This window comes from Chelmon rostratus, chromosome 11 (assembly GCF_017976325.1).
Source record: "Chelmon rostratus isolate fCheRos1 chromosome 11, fCheRos1.pri, whole genome shotgun sequence".
Classification (NCBI taxonomy): domain Eukaryota; kingdom Metazoa; phylum Chordata; class Actinopteri; order Chaetodontiformes; family Chaetodontidae; genus Chelmon; species Chelmon rostratus.
In genome coordinates this window covers 26096162-26121168 of record NC_055668.1, presented here as the reverse complement: position 1 = coordinate 26121168, position 25007 = coordinate 26096162, and the positions used below count along the sequence as shown (strand labels likewise).

At 45.9% G+C, this 25007-nt stretch overlaps 1 protein-coding gene across 1 annotated transcript; it reads left to right on the top strand.

Moving 5' to 3' along the window:
• The first annotated feature begins 264 nt into the window (after positions 1–264).
• LOC121614323 (TBC1 domain family member 12-like) lies at positions 265–24299 on the top strand. Its single transcript, XM_041948140.1, has 13 exons — positions 265–1766; positions 10054–10189; positions 13596–13720; positions 14015–14097; positions 14244–14361; positions 14453–14559; positions 14980–15063; positions 15610–15701; positions 15794–15865; positions 17122–17250; positions 17341–17450; positions 19471–19729; positions 19813–24299. The coding sequence occupies exons 1-13, from the start codon at positions 265–267 to the stop codon at positions 19882–19884; spliced, it is 2889 nt and encodes a 962-aa protein (XP_041804074.1). The 3' UTR covers positions 19885–24299.
• The last annotated feature ends 708 nt before the right edge of the window (positions 24300–25007 follow it).

Here is a 25007-nt window from a genome sequence, read left to right as displayed (position 1 = left end):
CTTCTGCCCGGCAGCGACGATAGCTTTGAAAGACGGAGAAAATATTGTCGTTTTAGACACCAGAAATGAACACGTTACATCCGGCGAGCGTCAGGTAACGTTGAAGTATCCCTGGCTAAAATGGTAGCCCCTTCCTCCAAGAACAACAAAACCTGCTGCTGCTGCTGCTGCTGTTGCTGCTGCGGAGCTCGGCCGACGGGGCAGGAGGACTCGTTGCAGGAATTTGCGCCCGGGGCCGAGGCTCGCTTGGCGGACTGAGTGGTCATGGAAACGACGAAGGAGAACGGAGGGTCGTTTGCGGTCGACTTGAACGAGAACGAAGAAGAGGGAGGGGGAGGAGGAGGAGGAGGGAGAGCGGGGCTCAAATCTTACATCGCACTCAAAGACCACAACGCAGCGCTGCGAGCCGGTGTCAGCGGGGGTCAGGAAGCCGGGAAGGGCCATTTCGATGCGACCGGTAACGAGAGGAATGTAAACAGAGACGCCTCCGTACAGCCGCCCACACACGACAGGGAGATTATGTTGGACTTGGTCTCGGCGGAGGAGTACCTCCCCGGCCGGTTGACTGACAGATGTGTGATTTCGGGGGTTTGCGACGACCACGGCGGGCTGAACGGATTTACTGAGTCATTCGGTCAGGAGGAGCCGACAATGGTTGGGCTGGAAGGAGGAGGAGGTGGAGGGGAAGGAGGAGGGCTCGGCCTCGCAGGGACCACAGTAGCTTCCTGTCCAGCTGTGCTCCTGGGTCGGGTTTCGGCAGAGACGGGCCGACAGTTGCGGCAGCATCCTGCGGGGGAGAGCGAAGGGGAAACCCCGGATTCTGACGACGTTACGCCGGGAGAAGAGCCGACCGACGGTTGCGCAGTCACCGGCTGCATCAGGACTTCTCTCGCCCTCGATCGGCTGCCATGCACGGGCAAGCACCAGCGGAACTGCGCTTGCTCCGCGACGGCCCTCTCCGGTCCAGATGTAAACATGCCCAACGGAGACGCCGACAGTCCGGGTTACGAGGCGGACATCGCCTACTGTAAACCGGTGGGGGTGTTTTCCAGCCCGCGGCTGGGCCACAAGCTCGGTTTATGCGACGTGGACTGTGAGGAAGTGAAAGTAGCCAACGGTGGTTTGCACATAGTGAACGCCACCAGAGCAACATGTGACTGGCCAGACTCCGACTATTTCCCCGAAAATAGCGCCGACATTCATTTCGACCTGGGGGCAAGGCCGGAAAACGGGCCTGGGTCGGGGTTTTGTGAGAGGAGCGAGAGCGACTGCAGCGGGACATTGTTCTCTCAGTGCCCGGGGGAGGATGCACCAGCTGCGGCTGAGCTCCCTCACTTCCCCGATCCCTCCGCCCCGGTCCCGTCCAGGGACTCCCCCACCCTGGGATCAAGTGCCAAACTCCCCTCGCCCTGCCCGTCAACCCTCTCCAACGTTAACGGTGGCAGCCCGCTCTCTGAACCCAACATCAGGGAGGATGAGGATGAGGAGGATTTCAGTGACCTTAGTTTGCCCGTCAGACCACACAGTTTGAGGACTAACCCCAACCTCACGGTGTCCCTCAGCTGCGATGCCACCCCGCTGTCCCCCGACGAGCTTGGGGGCTTTTATTTCGGAGACGAGGGCTACAAGGAGGACTTGCGGAACATTTTGGAAGCGGGTCGGAGGCAGAGCGCTCCGGACAAACTGCCGGACCTGAGCGGACACACAGACAGCTCTGACCCCAAGCAGATGCCAAAGAGGTTCGGCATCGCTGATTTCTTCACCAGGTAAAACCAAGTGATCACACACACACACACACACACACACACACACACACACACAGACACACACGCAGGTCACCACCCACCAGGACCTGTCCTCCTGTGCTTATGGCCTCTCGTGCATCTTATGAACTGAAGCATATTTAATCCTCACTTCACTAATATTTGTACAGACAGCATCATTCTGCAGGATGGGGTGGGGGTTGTGGTACGCCGTCAACCACCTGTCCACCGCTGCTGCTCCACTCAGAAGAGCTGCAGGTCGCCGTTATTTTCATGATCATTTAAACAGTAAAGCAACCAAATTACAGACCCGAGTGATTAGCTCATAGATAGATGGATCCCAAAAACACACAAATGATTCACTTTATAATGATGTTCAACAGAGAAAAGCATAAAAATCTATTTCCTCAAACACACACACAGGTGATACACTCCAGACATGACATATGTTGACATGTTTGACATGTTTCTTGGCAGGTTAAGTTGTGTGCAGTTGATATGAAGAGCTGTGTTGGTTTGAGCTGCTGCAGTGTGTGTGTGTGTGTGTGTGTGTGTGTGTGTGTGTGTGTGGAAATGTTCACTGTGAGACGAGCAGATGAGAGTGGAAATAACTTGACCTGAGCTTCTGAAGCTAACATCGCTTGCTGGCTAACAGAAGCATTCCACAGAAAAATAGAAAACCCATCTGCCTTTACATCAAATATAAACATGTATCAACACTTTCTGAAGGTCAGGTTAGCCCCCCCCCCCCCCCCCCCCCCCTTCTGTAAAACCAGCTGGACATTGGAGTCTGAGGATTTCTCAGGTCAAAGCACAGTCCAGGCGACCGGTGACCTGACACATATTTTTGGATTTGTGTGGTGAATGAGGATGCTGGAGCAAATGTTAGCAGAGACATGTGCAGCTTACCTCGAGCCCAGGCTGGTGGAGTTGTTCTTTGCCCCACACTATGCCCTCACCTTCAGCTGGTCACTGGATTGGTTGACTTTGTTAAGTCCTTTGTATTTCCAGCTCCCACCACACGTCCTCCCACCCCCGACCTCCATCGACGTCATCACAGATCTCGAGCTGGAATGATGATGTGGCATACGTTCAGCACCTGGACTACTTTTGTGAATGTGTCAAACTGATTTTATTCGGAGATATTTGTGGTTTAACTCTCTGTTTGTGGCTGAGCTCCTCGTTTGGTCACTGCTGAGTCCGATGAGAAAGAGATCTTGACGATATGTGAACTTTCCTCTCGACAAATTTACTACTCGGCTAATCTCTTCAGCCTGAGTGCAGTTTGAACCCGTGACCTCCTGGTTAATATGTGGCCTCTGTCACTGCATCACACACCTGCTTTCCTCACCTTCCTCTTCTTTCCACGCCGCTCAGAGAAGACATGGAGACGGCGTGGTCATTTCCTGCTGCTGCAGCTTTACGCTCCAGAAGAAGGAGAGACTTTGAAGTAGAAACACAGTCAGACACGTTTTTGAACGTCAGCACGTGCAGTGGCTGTTTGTTTGATAGATGACCAAGAAATGGAGACAAAAACACAAAGAGTAACAGGAAGCAGCCGTGAAATTATTGGAACAACTTGATTCATAAAAAAAAGTGCAGAAATCTTTTCAGGCTTCCAAACTTCACAAAAACTTCACAACAGCAAAGATTCACGTATTGTTTTAGTGATTTCTCTGATCTGCTTCGTGTTGGCGATACGGCAAAAATATGATCATGATATTGTTCCCATATTGATCCATACTGATGTTTATCACGATATATACTTTGATAATGCTGCCACTTTGAAGATAATCCTTAAACTTTAGATAGAATGTGAACATTTAACGGATAACTTTCATTTTTTACAACCTGGACCTTATTTGTAGCATTAAATACGCCCATTTACTCACCCAGACAACTTTGGTGGCATTTGGAGTCGTTTTGAAGAAATTAACCCCAGAGGAGCGGCGCGTATATCCGTATAATGTGAGTACTCGGGGCATCCATGCAGCCTCTATATAACACATAATCTGCAGAAACTCGTTCATATTCCAATATTTAGTTATGATATGCTGGTGCTATTCCCCTCTGAGGGTGGCATGTTATCAACATCCGGCGTCTCTAGACAACTACCTCTGACGTGGATGATGTCATTACCGAACGCCACGCGCTGCGAGCAGCCGGCCACAACACGGCTGACTCTGCGGCGGTCGGCTACGAATACGCAATAACGAACCATAGCTGTGCCAAACTACAGCTAAACTAGCCGACCGCCGGCTCAGAGGGGAATAGCACCAGCATATCAGAACTAAATATTGAATATGAACGAGTTTCTGCAGATTATGTGTTATATAGAGGCTGCGCATGGATGCCCTGAGTACTCGCATTATACGGATATACGCGCCGCTCCTCTGGGGCTAATTTCTTCAAAACGACTCCAAATGCCACCAAAGTTGTCTGGGTGAGTAAATGGTCGTATTTAATGCTACAAATAAGGTCCAGGTTGTAAAAAACAAAGTTATCCTTTAAGTCTGAGACGGCTGGACGATACGGCAAAAATATGATCATGATATTGTTCCCATATTGATCCATACTGATGTTTATCACGATATGTACTTGGATAATGCTGCCACTTTGAAGATAATCCTTAAACTTTAGATAGAATGTGAACATTTAACTGCCTTGCTTTGCTTGCTTAACTGCTTTATCTGCCTTGAGAAAACAACACAAGTCAGCTTGTGATTTATTCCAGTTTGAGATATTCAAACCACTTTTATATAATCGGCATTGTTTCCTTTTTCATCAACAGTTTCCTCATTTGAAGGATGACACACGTTCTCTTCCAGCCCTTTAACACTGAGCGGCAGCTGTTTGATAAACTGATCAGAGAGGAAGCTCTCTGACTGGCCGCTGTTTGTTTATTTCCTCTATTGATCTGTCGGTACAGAGGAATCACATCTCACATGAACACGACCTGCCGTCATCTTTTCTTCTGCACGTTGTTGATTCGCGCTCATCGGCAGCGTCTGGAAACATTTCTGCTTTTGCAGATGCTTCCAGCTGTTCAGGCTTTGCGCTGTTTCAGACTTTAGTGTTAATGTTGTTTCTGATCCCTCACACTGGAAATGGAAACGAGTTACTCACATCCAAAGTTGTGAATGACCAGATTACTCTGTGCACTGAATCCATCCAGTGCTTACCTTTGTTACAAACATCTTTTGTCAGTACGAGCCTGCAGAACGTTGATCCACAGCAGCGTCGCTCGGGTTCAGAGATCCTGCGGCTTAATTCCATATTTAAAATCAGTGTCTGTAATAATAGAGGGATTAAAGAGGACGTTAGCCAGACGATTTGACATATATCCGTGTCTTTTCCTACAGTCTCAGAGCTGCAGTCTGCGGCCTATAGCCGCGTAATGACTTGAATGTTAATCGTGCCCCAGTTGCGTATCTTTGCAGTCAGTGATACAGCAGGGTTCAGTGAGCATCGACTCAGTGCAGCCTCTTTCCTCAGGGCTTAGCCCACATTCACAGCTCTCTCTGCTCTTCTGCATCTCCATTTCTGAAGCCGCTTCGACCGTCGGGCTGATTCATCGCACCGCTCAGCCTCCGCGCCGCCGCCGTGATGCAGCAGAGATGCTGCGACCGTCCGCCGTTCAGGCGTGAACAAGATTACATCTTCTCAGTTCCCGAAAGGATGTTATTTCAGACATGTCGCAGTCACATGATCTTTTTCTCACCAGGTTTGAACGACCACGCTCACAGGTGGCTGGACAGAAATATTACACTTACGTGTGAGAAAGAGGTGGTCGGATCTCAGGTGTTTTTAACCTAAAACAAAGGAGGAAAGATTGTTGTATAGTCATTAACTCATAATGTATGACACCTGATCAAAGCAATAACTACAAAAAAGAAAGAATATACAGTTTCATTGAGTAGAAGACATAGAAAACTGCCATCAGTAAAACTGAAAGTACTTGTTGATGCCCACACAGTTATTTCCTCTAACACCTTTACCTTCTTATCAACACACAAATCTAACATCTAATAAAACTGTGCTCGTCCCAGCCAAATAACTGACAGCACTGATCTAGAAAGACACATGATGGTGCATCTGGCTCATGGTCTCTGATGCTCAGACAGACACCAGGAAGCACGTGGAGCCTTTTCTGAAGCCGGAGGAGAGCTGAGCGGGTCAGCTGGCAACTGACGAGCACCTCGTTCAAACCTCCAAAAGCTGCAGGAAGGAGCGTTCAGGCGGCTTTTACAGCCACTGCAACACTCATCCCTGCTGCGTCCGGGCCAAACGCACAACGCTGCCGAACAAACACGACGACAAGAAGCATATTTACAGCGTGCATACGCGTCTTTGGCTCAAACAAAGAGGTTAGAAGTGACACATGACTTGTAGTGTTGCAGCTGTGCGTGGCTGTGCTGTGTGCTGTTTGGTGGTTGGGGTGTCCAGATCAGGCTAATCTGGTCCTGAGTCTGACCCTTTGATGCAGGGTCTGATCCAGTATTTAGTTTCATGGTGTATGTATGTTTTCTACCACATTGCTGTACTGTTGTCAGATCTGTGTCGTGTTCATCTCGTGCGATTTAGGCCTGGACTACACATATTTGACATTTAAAAAGAAACAAACGTCCAAACGACCCACATTTTACGCAATATTTTAGGGAAACATCAAGAAGTAAGTATTAACTTCAAATACAAACGACTGTTAACTGCTGTTCTTATTGTTATTTGCAGTCATTTAACACCTTTCTGGCACATGTTCCAGCAGTGCTAACACATGTAAACTAACCAGTACTCTGACTGTTATTGGGCATGTGTGAATTGGACTTTTTGCCCATTAGAAGATGTTGTAATGACCTTTAACGCTGTTTGAACGAGAGGCCCGAACACAGAGGAGAATATGAGCGTATATCTGTTCATGTCGTCAGCGCTGCAGACTGAATTCAGATCAAACACCTGCTGAACAGTGAAGTGAGAGGAGCTGCACCCCGACAGCATTCCTGTAAAACAAGAAACAGGAAGTGAAAGTCGAAGTCGAGCACTTTCTGTCCTGAAAACTTTCCCACAGACTCCGGTTCTGCAGTTCAGAGCTGGGGGGTGTTTTTCTGTTCAGTGAACTCCCGAGTGACCGGCAGGTGTAGGAAAGCTTGTGTTTGTTAAATCTGCGTCAGGCCTGGTTTCGGTCTGGACGCCGGTCTCGGCAGCTGGCTCATGTGTCGCGGCGTCTCAGAGGAAATCCAGACAGACGGAGAGGAACGCCGAGGAGAGAACAGCCCTGCTGGAAAACCTCCAGGCCGGCTGTTCGGTCGCTGAGGGCGGCTCAGGGAGGTCCAGCGGCAGAGAGGATCAGATCAGGAACGCTGCTGCAGCTATCAGCCTGAAAACTGTCAGCATGATGCCTGCTGCAAGCTTCAGCTCATCCATCTGTGAAATCGTGGAAAGTACAGTACTTCCGTCCTGATCTACCGCCTCTATTTCTAGAATAACGCTGCACTGATCTGCACTTATTTCAGCTGCGTCTGCACTGAGATTCTGGTGTCAGCTCTCATCCTGAAATTACTCTAAAAAGCATTTTGGTACATTAAATTAAAGTGTTGAACAAACAAAAATACGACTGAGCTTGTTTTCACCGTCTCTTTCCTGATTTTATGACTAAAACCAAACAGCAGCCTGCTCGGCTCTGCCCCCCCCCCCCCCCCCCGACCCCCTTTGTTCATTTCCATTAGCATACACACCGTTAAATTAGCTCTGATCACCTCCGTGGTTAATTATTTACGCACACACATCCTTTCCACTCCGCTTTGGTAATTAGGTTAGATCCTATCACACATGCCCCGGCCTCAAATACACACACACACACACACACACACACACTCTCTCTGCTGTATCTGTTGCATTTAGGGCTCCTATCTCTGCCTTTTGAAGCCTTTGAGATCTGCAGCCGTTCAGGTGTCTGACAGCAGCTTCTGATCAGAGGAGCAGCTGATGTCACACAAAGGGAAACACGCTGTTTTATTTTCCTCATGCTGGAGTATGAATACTGTGTCTGATCCACCAGCGCTGTTAGTGGAGATGTCTGCGTACTGTGTGTGAGTGTTTCAGCAGTGTGTTTGAGCCACATGGGTTTGTAGCTGAAGCCCAGGAGCCGACGCTGCGGTGGATTCAGTGTTTGACCCTCTGGAAGTTCTTGTCTGTCGTCCTCAGGCTGCTGCAAATACAGCAAAAAGTCTAATTTGACTAATTTGTGCTAACAATACTAATTTTTAAAAGAAGACCAAATGTGCATAAAGCGTAGAAAGCTTCCTGTTTTCTATTTCTGGGGTGTTGGTTCACTTGTTGCACAACAGCAACAAGTGAGAAAGACCATAAACACGCAGACGTCCACTGACGGGCGGCGGCAGTTTCCCATCAGCAGTTATCTTATTTTGTCTAACCAAAGAGACCATTTGACTATAAAAACCAGTCTGAGATCACGATGAGAAGCCACAAAAAGCAAAGTTTTGGCTTTAAATGACTCAAAATGATCAAAACTGATTAATCGACTGCCTGTTGTTTCAGTTCTCGTTCACACTGCTGCTGGAACAGTCAGTGAGTTGTAAATGTTAGTCTTCATTCTTCTGTTAAAGGCTCTCCTGCTTCGTTTAAGCAATTTAATGTAGTTAAAAATGATTTTAAATAAAACCTACACACGTTTCCCGTCCTCTCTCGCTGCAAATAATGGTTTGTAAAATGAAACGGCACAGAAACAAACAAAAGATGAAGTGCATTGATATTCACAGAGACGTCCACGCGTTGCTCGTTTCTGACACGCCAACACTTGAGCTGTGTGTGCGTGTGTGTGTGTGTGTGTGTGCGTGTGTGCGTGCGTACGTACGTGCGTGCGTGCGTCCACTTCCTTTTCATAATCCCTCCGGTTCCTCTCCCTCCTTCCCTCTTCCTCGTCCCGGCAGCTGAATCTCCCTCTGAAGTGAACGTGAAACTGTCGATCCGGCAGCTTTTCTCTGCAGCTGCACGGCTGCGGTCAGAGCGACGACGAGGGTAAACTCGCCGCATTACGTCTCCACCGTTTATAACCGCAGCTCTTCGTTTGTTTGTTTGAGGAACCGTGTCCGTCTGCAGCTTTGTGACATCAACGACTTTACATTTTAGAGGCGAGGGGAATAATAATGACAATATTCTGAAGACTGATGACTGCAAAGACATAAAACAATAAAGAACGTTTCCAGCAGTGAATTATAAGAGTCAAACATGTTATCAGTCTTATTCTGAAGGTCTTCTCTCTGTAAAACAGGACATTAAGGCTTTATTTTACATTCATAATAATTTCTTAAGAATTGCTTTGGAAGCTTCCAGGGAAGAATTGTGTAATTTGTAATTTGTCCAAGACGATCTTTTACCAAGGAAACGTGGAAATGATGCTCTTACAGTTTGTAGTTGGGTAGACTTTATAAATAGGAACTTTCTCAAGAGGATAATCTAGAAATAAATGTTCATCTGTTTATTTGTCATCTTTGGAATTCGACAAAACATCTTTTTCCGGTGCTTTTCATCTCACAGTGGAGTTTACCCGGTTGTCATGGAGATTTATCACATGACCTAAAGTTGAGTTGACTTAAAGGTACTCCAGCTGAACATTAGCCTACAATTAGTACCAAATCACACGCTGTCAGGGAAGCTCCTCAGCTTTGAGATTTGCGTATCAGTTCCTCTCGAGGGTACTAATAGCAGACTGTAAAACAATGTGCATCGACATGAACATGAAGTTAGCCTCGAGGAAGAAGAGGAGCACTGGTTTAATCACTGTGGTTTGTGTCAGTGCTGAAAACCTGCAGACAAAGCTGTGCACCATGTTGTCCCTGCTCTGCTGACTGACGGTGGATCAGTGCAGCCTGGCGAGCCGGCGCCGGTTTTGAGTGTCGTCCTGCAGCGCGTGGAAAGTTTTCTGGATGAAAGTTTTCCGCTCGTCGCCGTCGAGGAGACACGTTTTTGAATTTTTGCTTTTATGTTTGCTTCCTGTGTGGACACGGTTTCCTGCAGCGATCGTATCGTCCACACCAGAGTTACATTTGGGACAAACGGGGAGAACGTGCAACATCTCCGCTGCACGCATGCTTTATGATTTAAGGCCGTCAGGTTTTTAATAAACGTTTGGTCCAGCTCCAGGAAACGATTCAAACGCCCACTCCATCACTTCCAGCTCTCTCTCAATTCAAGAATTTAGTGATGTTCAAGTTCACCGTGAGCAGACAAACAGTAATAACGATCAAACTGATTCTTTCTGTCTGTCTTCCAGGAGCCTGTTTTCTAGGAAATCCAAAGAGCCCAAGGCGTTGGCCCATAATGCAACAGGGTGGCGTCTGTTCGGCAGGACGGCAGCCAAAGAGGGTGATCCAACTAAAGACCCCGCCTCCACATTGTCCACACAACAGGTTGGCTTTTTAAACACACACACCAACATCATCATCATCATCATCATCAGGGTGTTTTTCTGCTGAAGCTGGTGAACGTCTGACTGGAGGAGGGAAGTTAGTGGAGTCATTTCTGAACATGTTGAGCAGGTGGCAGGTTTAAATGATTGACCATAAAGTCCAGATACTCCCACTGTGCGCTCCTCCCTGTTTAGTTTAAGTCTACAGACATCAGCATCAGGCCCAGCTAGCCTGACGCTCCGCAGGCTAATCCTGTTAGCCTGCGCCTGTTTACGTACGACACGGCGGCTGGAATGAAACTGTAAAAGGATTTACTGTGTGTATGTGGTCGCTAGGCAACCTCCACACACACACACACTGCCTGCAGCTGAGACGCAAATTATTACCCCCCCCCACACACACACACACACACAATTCACCCCTCTATTCCCACTTGCTGCGTTGCCAGCAATGACACACATACACACTCAAGCACACACAGCTGTTCATATCCTGTCATCTAGAGCAGGTGTTATCCTGGATGGACACACACACACACACACACACACACACTAGCAGCAGCGTCTGTCTCTCTGGTTGAATTTAATTAAATGAGGTCTGATTTTTGCATCAAACCGACGCTGAAACCTGTCAGGAGGCAGCTTTGTCTGTGAACACTCGTCAGTTCAGGCGTCCCTCAGCCGGAGGGCGCGGCCCCATCTTCCCGAAGTACCCTTGAGCAAGACACCAGACCCTCACCATCCTGACTCCAGCCCCAGGGTAAACCTCTGACCTCACCGTGCAGCACGAAGGCCGTCTGACGGCCGTCTGCCTTTGCGCTCGCTCTGCTCACATGATGGCAGCCGGAGTCAGATGATTCATCGGGAAAAGCGCCGGCCAGATGTGGTTTGGCTTCAGTCGCTTGACACGTCAGAAACAAAACTGAGGAGGAGGAGGAGGAGGGGGAGGAGGGCGAGGAGGGCTTACTTCATTCAAACTGTTTCCTTTGAATTGAGTTCGTGCAGCAGTTGGCTCAGAGGGAAACCAGGGATTACCGCCAAAATGCTAATCCTGTTCATGTGTAGTAATCCTCATTATCAGCCTCCGTGATTTGATGAGTGTTATTCCTGCAGTTTGCACACTGTTTGCATCTTACTGCAACTCCACCTCCAGCATCTACGTCAGTTCCTTCCCTACATGTAATACACTGTACAGCCAACAGCGTGTGGACACCCCTGTTGACATACTTACGTTTTTGTGTGCTCAAAGCCACTGTACATAAAATAATAACAGAAAGGATAATTAGGTTGCTGCACAGAGCCCGACCCCCCCCCCAACACCACCTTTGGAATGAACTGGACCGCCAACTGTGAGCCATCTTATCACCCAGCATCAGCGTGTCACCCAGCCTCACTAATGAGGTTATTTAATCAGTTTGTTGCCACATTTATTTCCCATCAGCCCCACTGCTTCCTGGCCACCTTCCCCCTTCTCTACAGGGGACAGAAATACCAGAAGTGCTTTTATTTCCTCTGCCTTCCACCATCTGCTGCCGTCATTAACTCTGAAATCAGTTATTTGAATGACACAGAGCAGCTTTCACGGTGCAGTTTACTGGGAAATCACTGGACCAGTCACATGATTTTCTTCATATGACTTTGACTTCTCAGTGAAACTGATGACAGCAGCAACAGTTGAATTCTCCAGCTTCAGAGTCAGAGGAGGGACTCTGTCTCCCCCTGCTGGTGATGCTCAGAAATCAGTTTATAAAAGCCTTGTTGTCTTGTTGACCCACAGCTGGACCTGCTGCAGTGAATGAGCTATTTATTGTGCAGGCTACAAGCACGCACACACACACACACACACACACACACACACACACACCGTTAAACTTTTAATATATGAAAGGAGTTCACACTCATACATGGACAAATAAATGTGTTTATCAGTTATATGTATTCAGCAGCCCAGACAGGCCACATGTAGATGCACACATGCTCAGAAACAGACGTGCTTGGTAGCTTTGATAGTGTGAGTGCACACACACACACACACACACAGTGACCCACAGAAGCAGATTTGTTCAGACTCAGTGATTCTTTCTGCAGAGCTTGTCCTCCAACAAACTGACGTCCTCTCTGTGCTGCAGCTCATGAACAATTGCTCTGTGTATAAGAGTGTGTGTGTGTGTGTGTGTGTAGGCCTATTGTGTAGCTGTTTGCAGATTGTAGCTTCTCTGTTGTTAGTATTTACCTCACACCTAGCAAACATTTGTCTGAGGAAACACATTTTATTGTAAAACTTCAAGAACAAAGATGACAGTTGCAGTAAATGAAGATTGAAGCCACTGAAATGTCAATTATTTTAAATATTTTGAATAGAAACGCAAAACTACATAAAAGTTCCTCCTTGGCCCTCAAACAAGTAAGAGATAATGCCCGACGAGGTGTCCATTATCAGAAATGAAGGTTGCCTCCGCGTCGTCCATTCATTTCTGATAATGGACACCTTGAAGGGCATTATCCCGCTTATACCATGGTCAGTTACGAAAAAAATAAATATTAAATCAATTATCAATACCTTAATGTTGTTTTTTACTGTTAAAATTAAGTTTTTCACCAGACTATTTAATATCTCTCGTTGTCACACGTTGCCAAGGTAACCAGCTCTGGCCACAGAACCTGCAGCTCTTATATCAGGCCTAATCAGTGCAGTTAAAACCTTAAGAGACTTCCTAGCTCAGAAAAACATGGACATCAACTTTGAGAGCTACACTGCCACTACTCTCAATGACATTTTTATCCCCGAGTCGGACCTTGAGATAATCAGATGTTCATCTGCGCTGTCTCCCGAGACGCCCCTCGGCCTCGTCAGAAAGTCTTCAAAATGATCAAATTCACCAAACAGGTTAAATGAAACTATAAAATCACTCATGTGTCTACTGTCTTGCCGTTGTGATAAATAAACTGTGAAATAACGTATGTTAACGTATGTTCTGAGTTTCTGTTGCCACGGTTACCAACGAGCGTTTGAGCCAGCGCAATAATTTAGAACAATCAGGCTTTTTGACCGGAACTTCTTTTACAGGTGTCCTATAACACTTTTTAACGGACACCCTGCAGCCAATCAGAATCGAGTATTCACCCAGACCATGGTATAACACCTGATAAAATGTAATCACAGATTGCTTCAGAGGTTCAGAGGTTTTAATGTCAAATAAGAGAGTCTGTTTTTTTTTTAGTTTATCAGTATTAAAATTATTGCAGCAGATTTAATAGAAGATAATTTATCAGAAACCTTCAGGAACATTTTAGTGGCTCTTTGACGTCTCTCTGAAAAGCCGAAAGAGAAGCTGGTGGAACACAGTGCAGCTCAGAGAGGAGCAGGACTGTCTTTAACTGCCTCTGTCTGTGCTTGGTGTGGACAGGACGAGGAGGAGACGGACTCAGCTGTGTCCTCGTGTCCCCAGCTCCCCCCGGCCGCAGTGAGGAGGAAGAACCTGGAGTTTGAGCCTCTTTCCACCACAGCTCTCATCCTGGAGGACCGGCCATCGTGAGTACCCGTCGGACGCACATGTGGAGCTGAAATATCGTCTTTCACTGGTCCAATCTGAGAAACTACTGATAGATACTGTTAACTGGGACAGTGAGCAGAAGCTCCACCCCCTCTCGTCCAAATATGGTCACGTCCGGCTCCAGTAAACCAAGATCGCGGCGGACAAAACGCCAAACTCAAAACGCCCACAAATCAGTGAGTGACCTCATGGTGGAAGGTGAGAAATGGCTGACTGTCTGTCTGTCCATCTGTCTGTCTGTCCATCTGTCTGTCTGTCTGTCCGTCCTTCAGGAACCTTCCCGCCAAATCACTGGAAGAAACCCAGAGACACAAACTGGAGTACGAGGAGATGGTGGCAGGAGCCAAGAGGAGAGGTAAGAGCTGTTTTCACACTTTGATGCAGAGCTGCTCTGCTTTGATTGGCTCGGCTCAGGCAGGTGTACGGTGGCCAGCAGGGACAAAGCCGGTCAACAAGAAAACACAACGTCTCTCAGTCTCTGTCTCTCTGTCTGTCCATCAGAGATGAAGGAAGCCCAGAGGAAGAAGCGTCAGATGAAGGAGAGACACAGACAGGAGGACAGCATCTCCAACGCCATGGTGATCTGGAACACCGAGATCCTGCCAAACTGGGACACCATGTACGTCTCCACAGCTCTGTGTGTGTGTGTGTGTGTGTGTGTGTGTGTAACATGTTTATTGAACTCATTTTGTGTGTGTGTGTGTGTGTAGGAAGGGAACGAGGCGGGTCAGGGAGCTCTGGTGGCAGGGACTTCCTCCCAGTGTCAGAGGAAGAGTGTGGAGCCTCGCCATCGGCAATGAGCTCAACATCACACCAGGTACACACACATTAAACACTAGCGTTGTGTGTATCACAGCCTGATCGATCTTCCTCTGAGCCATAGAGCTCTATTAGATCACCTTCATCACCACGAACACACACACTGTAGTTTATTCTGACTCAGTCCCACAAACACTCACTGCAGCAACAAATGTGGATAATCCGCCGCTGAAAATAGTCCCCAACAGATGGAACATTTATTGAACCAATGACAGGACATTTTCATGGGATTTGTTGATAGAAGAAAGATATAGGACCAGCTGTTCATATTATATTCTAATATATATATTTAGAAATAGAAATACACATTGTAAATCTACCATTTGCCTCGCTGAGAGTCCGTCTGTGTGTCGTTCTGTGTTCTGTGTTCTGCTGCAGAGCAGTGAGACACTCTGACAGACTGTGTGTTTTTGTGCAGAGCTGTATGAGATCTTCCTGTCCAGAGCCAAAGAGAAGTGGAGGAGCTACAGTGAAACCAGTTCAGTCAACGACAGCGAGAGCGGTACGACGCGGTCTGAACCCAAAAAACAAACCACTGCTCCACTCATAGCTACATTAACACTAATATTCCTCTGCTGATCTGAACATGGCAGTGGTCTGAATTTCACTAACTCTCTATTCTGAATGGAGCATTTTCTAATTAAGACGCGTTGGATGTGCTGATATTGTTCAGGTTTTAGCAGCAGTTTTGAGCATGAACATTTGTCTCAGCTGTTGTTTTTGCTGCAGTTTGCGACAGTCTCAGAGCTGCTGGTGTAGAGAAACATGCACGAAAGAAAAGCAGAAACACACTTTGAAACATGCTGAACTTTGGTTTCAGCAGGTTTTTGGATATGCACACGGTGATTGACTGAATGAAAGAGGGAGGCTGCGTTTGTTAGTCTGCACAGCTGGAAATATTGTGTGCATGTAACCGTAGTGTGTGAAAACGTCAGACGTGAATATCCAGGTGTGAAATGAGCCTCTGCTGTCGTACCGTGAAACAACATTTAAAACCACGAACTGAAATAACTCGATGAAACTCTTCTGCTGTGTGTTTTTCTGGCAGAGGGGGCGTCCCTGGCCGACAGAGAGTCCAGCCTGGACCTCATCAAACTGGACATTTCCAGAACCTTCCCCTCTCTGTTCATCTTTCAGAAGGTAACTGATCCGTAACAGGCGGTGTGTTTTTCTGGTGTGAGCAGACAGTAGTCACATGGTTTAAACACTGACGCGGTGTCCTCTGTCCGCAGGGCGGTCCGTACCACGACCTCCTCCACAGCGTGCTGGGGGCTTACACGTGTTACAGACCCGACATCGGCTACGTGAGTTTGCTTCTTCTTCCACCTTCAAAACCGGAACAGATTAGACTTAATCTGGCAGGGTTTGAGCTCGTTTCTTCACACGGTGACGTCTGGTGTCTAATGTTTATCAGATTATTCTTTTCTTTCCTTTTTTCTTTTGAACAAACCATTTTTAATCTTAAAAGCCAAATTTCTCACATGTAATCTAAACACAAGCAGCCACACAGAAACTTCTAAATACTTAAAGGATAACTTTCGTTTTTTTACAACCTGGACCTTATTTGTAGCATTAAATACGCCCATTTACTCACCCAGACAACTTTGGTGGCATTTGGAGTCGTTTTGAAGAAATTAGCCCCAGAGGAGCGGCGCGTATATCCGTATAATGCGAGTACTCGGGGCATCCATGCTCAGCCTCTATATAACGCATAATCTGCAGAAACTCGTTCATATTAAATATTTAGTTCTGATATGCTGGTGCTATTCCCCTCTGAGCCCGTGGTGGCATGTTATCAACATCCGGCGTCTCTAGACAACTACCTCTGACGTGGATGATGTCATTACCGAACGCCGGGCGCTGCGAGCAGCCAGCCACAACACGGCTGACTCTGCGGCGGTCGGCTACGAATACGCAATAATGAACCATAGCTGTGCCAAACTACAGCTAAACTAGCCGACCGCCGGCTCAGAGGGGAATAGCACCAGCATATCAGAACTAAATATTGGAATATGAACGAGTTTCTGCAGATTATGCGTTATATAGAGGCTGCGCATGGATGCCCCGAGTACTCGCATTATACGGATATACGCGCCGCTCCTCTGGGGCTAATTTCTTCAAAACGACTCCAAATGCCACCAAAGTTGTCTGGGTGAGTAAATGGGCGTATTTAATGCTACAAATAAGGTCCAGGTTGTAAAAAAACAAAAGTTATCCTTTAATAAAACAGTCTAAACATCAAATTAAGTCCAAAGAAGAGTTGAGGTCTGATAGGAAACTTATATTTAATTGGAGGTGAAGCTGTCTCAACTTGACTCAGAGAGCTTTTGTCTCAGTTAGAATCCAGCTGGGCTGTAATGTTTGTTATTCTCTCAGAAAAATGCAGTTTTATTAAATAAATTTTAGCAAATTGACAGACGTGGACTGACTTGAAAAGATATTCCAGGTGTTTTTTTTTAAAATCCTTAATAAAGGTAAAGAGAAAGAACTCGGCTGTATGTCAGCAGTGTTTGGGTCCATCTCTCAGTCTGATCTGGGGTCTGTGTTCGTGGTGTTTCAGGTCCAGGGCATGTCATTCATCGCTGCCGTGCTCATCCTCAACCTGGAGGAGGCCGAAGCCTTCATCACCTTCGCCAACCTGCTCAACAAACCCTGTCAGATGGCGTTCTTCAGAGTCGACCACGAACTGGTACGCGCACACACGCTAACGGCTAATCGTGTTACCCTGTTTTCTGTTTCCTCTCCTCCATCACGTCCTCTCTCTCTCTCTCTCTGTCAGATGTTGAAGTATTTTGCAGCCTTCGAGGTTTTCTTTGAGGAGAATCTGCCTCGTCTCTTCAGCCACTTCCAGACCAACAACCTGACCCCCGACCTCTATCTGATCGACTGGTGGGTTATCACACAAGTTTTCAACGTTAGCCGACATACTATCGAGTGATAAAACAACATGTGACCACAGTATGAACTAAATAGTGCATAAGGTGCACGCTGTTTCCAGTGAATATTTCCGTATGCAAACACTGGATATTACACTAGCACAAATATCCCACAATGCAAAGCGGCATTGACGACAACAATGATGCTAGACGCTACATATTAAACTCCGCTGTAGTAACGCTAGCTGCAACAACGAGTTCATCTGTGACTCACTTTTCTTCAAGCATGTGTTACATGATTTTTCTTAATATTACGATTATACCGTTAGAAAAGGGATTATTGCATATGCCGGGAGAGGTTAGGCTGGTTGGCATAGGTTACCATGGTGACGTCGTAGAAGCTTTGATCTTACAGCTGTGGTCAGAAGTTTACATACAGTTGGAAAGAACATCATGTCACGGCTCTCTTGAGTTTCCAGTTATTTCTACAACTCTGCTTTTTCTCTGATAGAGTGATTGGAACAGATACTTCTTTGTCACGAATTGTGGCTTTATTATGTGTTAACAGAAAAAGTGACCAAATCTGCTGGGTCATAAATAAACATACAGCAATGCTAATGTTTGGCCATTTTCACTTCAATTAGGTGCTTTTGGTCGCCATCCACAAGCTTCTGGTTGAATCTTTGGCCGCTCCTCTTGACAGAATTGGTGCAGTTCAGTTAAATTTGTTGGTTTTCTGAGCTGGACTTGTTTCTTCAGCATTGCCCACATGTTCTCAACAGGGTTTAAGTCAGGACTTTGGGAAGACCATTCTAAAACCTAAATTCTAGCCTGATTTAGTCGTTCCATTACCACATTTGATGTGTGTTTGGGGTCTTTGTCCTGTTGGAACACCCAGCTGCGCCCAAGACCCAACCTTCGGGCTGATGATTTTAGGTTATCTTGAAGAATTTGAAGGTAATCTTCCTTCTTCATCATCCCATTTACTCTCTGTAAAGCACCAGTTCCACTGGCAGCAGAACAGCCCCACAGCACTACCACCACGGTGCTTGACAGTGGGCACGGTGTTCACCTTTTCTCCTCCAAGCATATTGCTGGGCATTGTGGCCAAACAGCTCGATGTTTGTTTCCTCCAGAAGGTCTTATTTTTGTCCGTGTGATCAGCAGAGAACTTCAGTCGAGCCTTAAGGTGCCGCTTCTGGAGCTTTTGGGCTTCCTTCCTCCGCGGCAGCCTCTCAGTCCATGGCCATGCAGAACAGGCTTGACTGTGGACGCTGACACCTGCGTTCCAGCAGCTTCTGATGCTCGGCAGGTCTGCTTTTTGGTGGTTCTCGGTTGACTCTTCACCCTCCTGACCAATTTTCTCTCAGCAACAGGTGAACAGGTGGTCGTGGCAGTGACAGAAAAGTGCCATGCACTTTATACTTGTTTGCAGTGTTGCTCTCGGGACCTGCAGCTGCTTTGAAATGGCTCCAAGTGACTTTCCTGACTTGTTCAAGTCAATGATTTGCTTTTTCAGATCCGTGCTGAGCTCCTTTGACTTTCCCATTGTAGCGTTTGTGGGTGTTTGTGTCCAATGAGCCCCATTTAAACGGCCTCAGAGAAGACACCAGCTGTAGTCACTCATAACCACTCACAAGAAGAGGCCATGCTACGAAGCTCAACAGGTTTTCTGTTAACCCATAATAAAGCCACAAAAGACCCAAACTTCATGAATGTTATTCGTGACAAAGAAGTATCTGTTCCAATCACTCTATCAGAGAAAAAGCAGACTCGTAGAAATAACTGGAAACTCAAGAGAGCCGAACTTCTGACCACAGCTGTATTTCTGCAGAATGTCTCACTGACAGCAGAGACCTGAGCACATGACAACATCACCATGGTGATGAAATATAAAATGCACGTTACACTAACACACTGCATCACTTAATATTCTCCGATAACTGAATTAGCTTCCTGTAAATAAAGAACAATAAGAATAAACTTACTGAGCTTGAATGAGAATTTTGCTTCTTTGGCCCGTCTCTGTCCAGGATCTTCACTCTGTACAGTAAGTCCCTCCCGCTGGACGTGGCGTGTCGAGTGTGGGACGTCTTCTGTCGGGACGGGGAGGAGAGCTTGTTCCGGACGGGGCTGGGGATCCTGCGTCTGTTCGAGGACGTCCTGCTCCAGATGGACTTCATCCACATCGCTCAGTTCCTGACCCGCCTGCCGGAGGACCTGCAGTCACACACGCTCTTCGCCGCCATGGCCAACACACACATGATCAGCAGAAACCGCCGCTGGGCTCAGGTCAGAGTCACGCTCAGAGCAAAGCCGCAGTTTAAAAATGAAACGCAGTAATGTTTTAATGAGTCGTCTTCGCTTTCTCTCAGGTGTTTTCTGCGATGATGAAGGACGGAACTAAAGACATGGACAAAAACGCCAGCCCGGCTTTGAGAAGCTAACACTAGCTAACCTTGACGCTAATGCCAACTTTCTCCAAACTGAAACTCGGCCACGAACATCACGAACGTCGGAGGTAAATGTTAGCTCGCCGTGCTAGCACTGCAGCTAACAGCAGAGGCTAGCTGTGACGCTTGAAGCTCCGTAGCCCGAAGCTAAAGCCTCCGCCCGGAGGTTTAGCTACGAAGCTTGAAGTGAAGGCAAGCCGGCCGCGAACGAGCAGAGCGGAGCTGTCAGTTTCCTGAAACCTGCCGGTGCCGCAGCGGGAAACCAACGAGTTTGGTTAATTCTGAATTTCAGCAGCCAGTCAGTATTTCAGAGAGGTCGTTCAGAGAAGTGACGGATCGTTTTGGCAGCAGTGTCACGACGTCACCAGCGAGCAGAAAATTAAAACCGACTTTCAGACAATAATATGTGTTATTTCCCGGCTGGCTGGGACGGAAAACTCACTGAATCCTGCCTCCATGTCGGACACAAACACCACTAACACCGAGCATTACGCCCTGTGTAATTCTCAAAGACTCTAATTCTAACTTTAGGTGCTAACGATTTTTCTAAAGGCTTCAGAAATGACCTCTGTGGTTTAATTATTAATGTAGGTCCTCGTGGTTTTGACTTCACACTATGATTCATTTGCTGCGTCTTTAGCTTGAAACAGGCCTCTGGGTTGAAAATTAATGGGAATCTGCGGTAGCATGGCTGACGCTAATATGCTAATGTCCTGGTTGTAGCTGAGAAATTAGCCTCTCACATTAACAAGCTTTTTCATATTTTCACATGTAGGCAACCCCCCCCCCCCGAACACGAGGAGGTTTGGAAACAAAGTAGTCTTTCTAATCATTACGTAGGAATCAATCAACACTCATCAGTGCTCCTAATTAAGTACAAGCAGACTATGACTCAGTACTTTGTGATTTTGATGTTTTTACAGGAACTTAATGATTCTGGGCTCCAGAAGTCTTAATCGTGGATTTAGAAACTCACTGCTGGTGTTTAACCAGAAAGATGTTTTAAAAAACATCCTGTTTGTCACAGCTAGCTCTGCCAACATGGAGTCATATCCAGAAGTGTCACTTTTCATCACGTTGTTTGGGTCGAACTTACCCACGAACAGCGAATGAAGACGTGTAAATATAGAAATGTGGGGCCGTCGCAGGTTTTAATCAGTGTTTGAGGATCCAGATTGACTCTCAGAGCACTTTATCACTGCAGCTACATCATGAACGCTGGCTTTAAAGGAGCAGAACACTTTCAGACCGAATGAACGGGGCATTTAGTGACTCAGCGTTTTCGATCAGCTTTTCCACGTAGATTAGACGGAAACACGCAGAATACTGGAGCAGCAGGACCGGCTTGGCTTTTAGATTTTACACTAGTTTTAGCTCGAGAATGAAGCTTCTTATTCTTTGCTGCAGAGCTTTTCTCGCTCGTTTCATCGTCTGTGAAAATGCAAAAAGAAAAACAGACTGGAAATTTATATCGATGAGCGATTCTTTAAAAAAATGCCTGCGATGCAGTAGCGTTTCATACGAGGAATTGAAAATATAAATATTTTTTACTTAATTTTAACACGTGAACAGCAGGATATCTTCCTCTAGAACTCCAGAGTTTGACTCAACTTTCCTCAATTTTTGTGATGTTTTGTAGAGTCTGCTGCTGATCCTGATACGCCCCCCAGTGTTCAGTGGGTGAACTGCAGACACATAACTAAAGCTGAAACAATTAGCTAATTAATCAGATAACAGTTTAATCATTGATGAACGGTGACTCAAACAGTGTCTGAATCCTCTGAACATTTTTTAATATTTCCTGACATTTATAGATTAAGACAGTCGGGCTGCAGCCAGTGATTATCGCCGTTATCTGTTAACTGAGCACAAAGTGACGTCTTCAGATCTCTTGTGTTGTTTGACCGACAGTCTGAAAACACAGCAGATCTTCACATTTGAGAGGCTGGAAACAGCAAATTAGATTGTTTTTAAAGATGAAAGAATCAGTCGATTGACAGAAAATGAATCCATTAATTGTCAGATTAACTGCAGATCTATAAATCATGTGAACACTCCGAATGAACTAAGACGTTCACAGAAGTTACTCAAAGCTACAGAGATCAGGTGATCTGCCTGTGCTCGAGGCCCACAGTGAGTCCAGGTGTGAATTATTCAAATCTGGATTATAATCTGATAGAGACAGTACGTGGGGCCCGTCGGGTCATGTGACCTGTTGAAGTGCATTACATCACCTCCGCCTCTGCTCCGAACACTTTGTGTTGAACACTCCTTTGATTTACGCACACTGTAAATGTAACCTTCACCTCCATTTCATCCCTACCTCTCGATCACACACACACACACCTGGTGATGACTTACCCCCCAGCAGACGAGCCGGCCTTAAACATGTGGACCAAGCAGCCACTTTGTCGCTTTATCGCAGCTTGTTGAGCAAACCTGGAGGAAGAGAGAGGAAGAGGAGATGAAGCAGCATTAATTCTACTTTTTTTTAAAGTTCTACCCACCTTTTTTTTTTTTTTAAGTGAAGCTTGTTGTTGCTATGACGTCATTGCTGCCATTTTTATTTTCTGTTTAAGATAATTTCCAGTTTTTCTTAGTTACTTTTAAACAACAAAAAAAGATTTAATTTCCTCCAGGCTGCTTCTTCGTGTTACACCACATGACTCCATGAATAATTTGTTGTTGTACGTCAACCAACCAGAAGCCAGTATCCACGTGTGCGAGCTGACGAACCAGCTGGTCACCATTCTCATGTCTTTTAATGTGTTGATGTTTGTACGTGTTCATTGAGTCTCTCTGAAAGAGATGCTTTACATTCAGTGGAGGTGGTTCTTCCTCTACACTCAAACACATCCTCGTAGTGAGACGCTAACAGGAAGTGCTGAGCGTTTTCAAAATAAAACTTGACCAAAGTATTAAATACAACCCGACAGTCGAAGATAGAGGCTGCGGATTAATCCAGATTATCAATGATGTGTTGGAAGCAGCAATGAATTTCACATGACCCAAAAAGTGGAATCAGCTGGCTTCTCAGTTACAAGCAGCACTTTCTGATTTACTTCAGCACACACACACACACACACACACACACTTCTGTTTCCACGATGACGAGTCAGACAGTGAGCACTTTGTGAACACGAGCTGTTTTTGAATGCAGGTACACTAATTACACCGAGCTCGCCGATGAAGCAGAGAAACTGGTTCGTCAGCCGTTAATGAAACATTTTCCCGTTGAGGTAAACTCCTGTCGCTGTGATGTCATCTTGCAGGAAACAGTTTCTCATTAATGAGCAGCTTCCTTCCCCGAATCATGACATCACCCTTTCACAGAGCGGATGCACTGATGTGACCAAAAACATCTGCGAGTTTGGGGCGACTCGTGTTTAACGTGTAACTTCTGGACACGCAGTCGGCGGTGTGACAACCTCTTATCTCCAAACTGTCGACAGACTGTTTGTCTGCTGATCGATCCTGAGAGTTTTTCCTAATCTGAAAAATACTCTTAACCCTTAAAGTTGAACTTGAAAATGTTCAAACTTGGACTGTGAGATCAAAGTGAAAACACTTTTTAAATTAACTCTAAAAAAAATGTTTGATTGAAATCAGTTTGACTAAAATCAAGAGTCTGTTTGACCGAACTGTAAAATGATTGAAGTTGTGGATTAACTCAGATTTCTTGACGGTCTTTTTGAAGGACAGATCTCTTCAGACTGATCCTGTAGATTCAAGGTTTGTTCCAGTATTAATGTGAACGTTCACGTTCTGAATGTTTGAGGATCTGTTTAAACTGAAGCAGGTTTTGTCATGATGAGTTACTAACAGCTGAAAGTTAAGACAGATTAACTGTTATTGTTACACCGCTGTGCAAATAATCTTTACAAAGAGACGGATTTTCTGTTTTCAGACAGTTTCTCAGTATTGACGTGAAATAAAACGTCAGCTTCCGTCGACACGTTTTCAGTGTTGAGAAGTCAAACGATGTGAAACCCTGAACGAGACGCAGGACGAGAGGATGTCATGTGTGTGTGTGTTCGTACTCACGGTCACTGTTTGGACTCGGTGGCGTCGGTATAATTACCCAGAATCCTCGGCTGCTGGGTGTCTCGCGTCACTCCAGATTCAGAGAGCTGCAGAGAGAAGACGGGATCAATGTGACGCTTCCTCCCACCTGTTCCATGTATTCACGTATTTAAGTTCAGCTTTGCTTTCAGTTGGATTTTATACTTTCATGTAAATTGTTTCAGCTTTTTGTTTGTTTTATGTGTTTTATTGTTTTCTGGTCAAACTTCAGTGTACAGTTTTTTTCATAATGCCTTACAGGTGATGTAAATAAACTGTAAAAATGTTCTTTCTTTTCATATAATGGCCACTAGTTAAATGTGTAAATAAATATCTCAGCAAACTGAGCTCTGTCCGTCCTTTAAACACGTCACAGCTGCAGCGTAGTTTTATCTGATGTGGTGACGCAGATAATTCACCGACATGCAGCTTCGCAGTAGAAAGAGGCTTCACATAGTCTCAGAATAGCAGAGAATTTTAAATTAATCACATCATGTTCTTAGAATATACAACCGCAGCCTTCAGAATAAGAAACGAGCTGTTTAATGTTCCTGGGGCCAGAATATCCTTCATAAACTTTGACTGAGTACAGACGCATTAGCAACAACAAGCAGTCAAGTATCTAAAGTAATGCAGTGTAATGTTATGTCATTATGGGTTTATTTTATCTGCGTCTCTCTGTTTAATCTATAAAACTGCATCATTTGCTCATTTTGTCTGTGAAATCTTATTTAAAACAAATAGAAACATACATCAATCATTTGAAGTGCAGTGACGATGAAGTTAAAAAGTAGCATGAGATGACATTACTCGTAAAAAACTGTAGTTAAATACAGTACTTGCATGTAAATGTTCCCAGTCCTGCCTTCTGCTTTAGTGACTGACATTTGGTTGCGACTGGAGTCACTTTGATCTGATCTGTTCTTTGCTGTTTTGCAGTAATTTGTGCTGCCTGCAGCTGCGACCACTAGATGGCGTCTGATGATCAGCTTCAGTCTGTGGGCTGATCATCAGTTACTGTGCTGTTCACTTTTCATTAATGGTCTGTGGAAACA

Excerpts from the sequence above, each read along its gene's own strand:
- LOC121614323 (XM_041948140.1), top strand. The coding sequence starts at position 265 with ATGGAAACGACGAAGGAGAACGGAGGGTCGTTTGCGGTCGACTTGAAC. Across the intron at positions 13,721-14,014 it reads ATCCTGGAGGACCGGCCATC|GAACCTTCCCGCCAAATCAC; the intron begins GTGAGTACCCGT and ends TCCGTCCTTCAG. Across the intron at positions 19,730-19,812 it reads GAAACCGCCGCTGGGCTCAG|GTGTTTTCTGCGATGATGAA; the intron begins GTCAGAGTCACG and ends GCTTTCTCTCAG.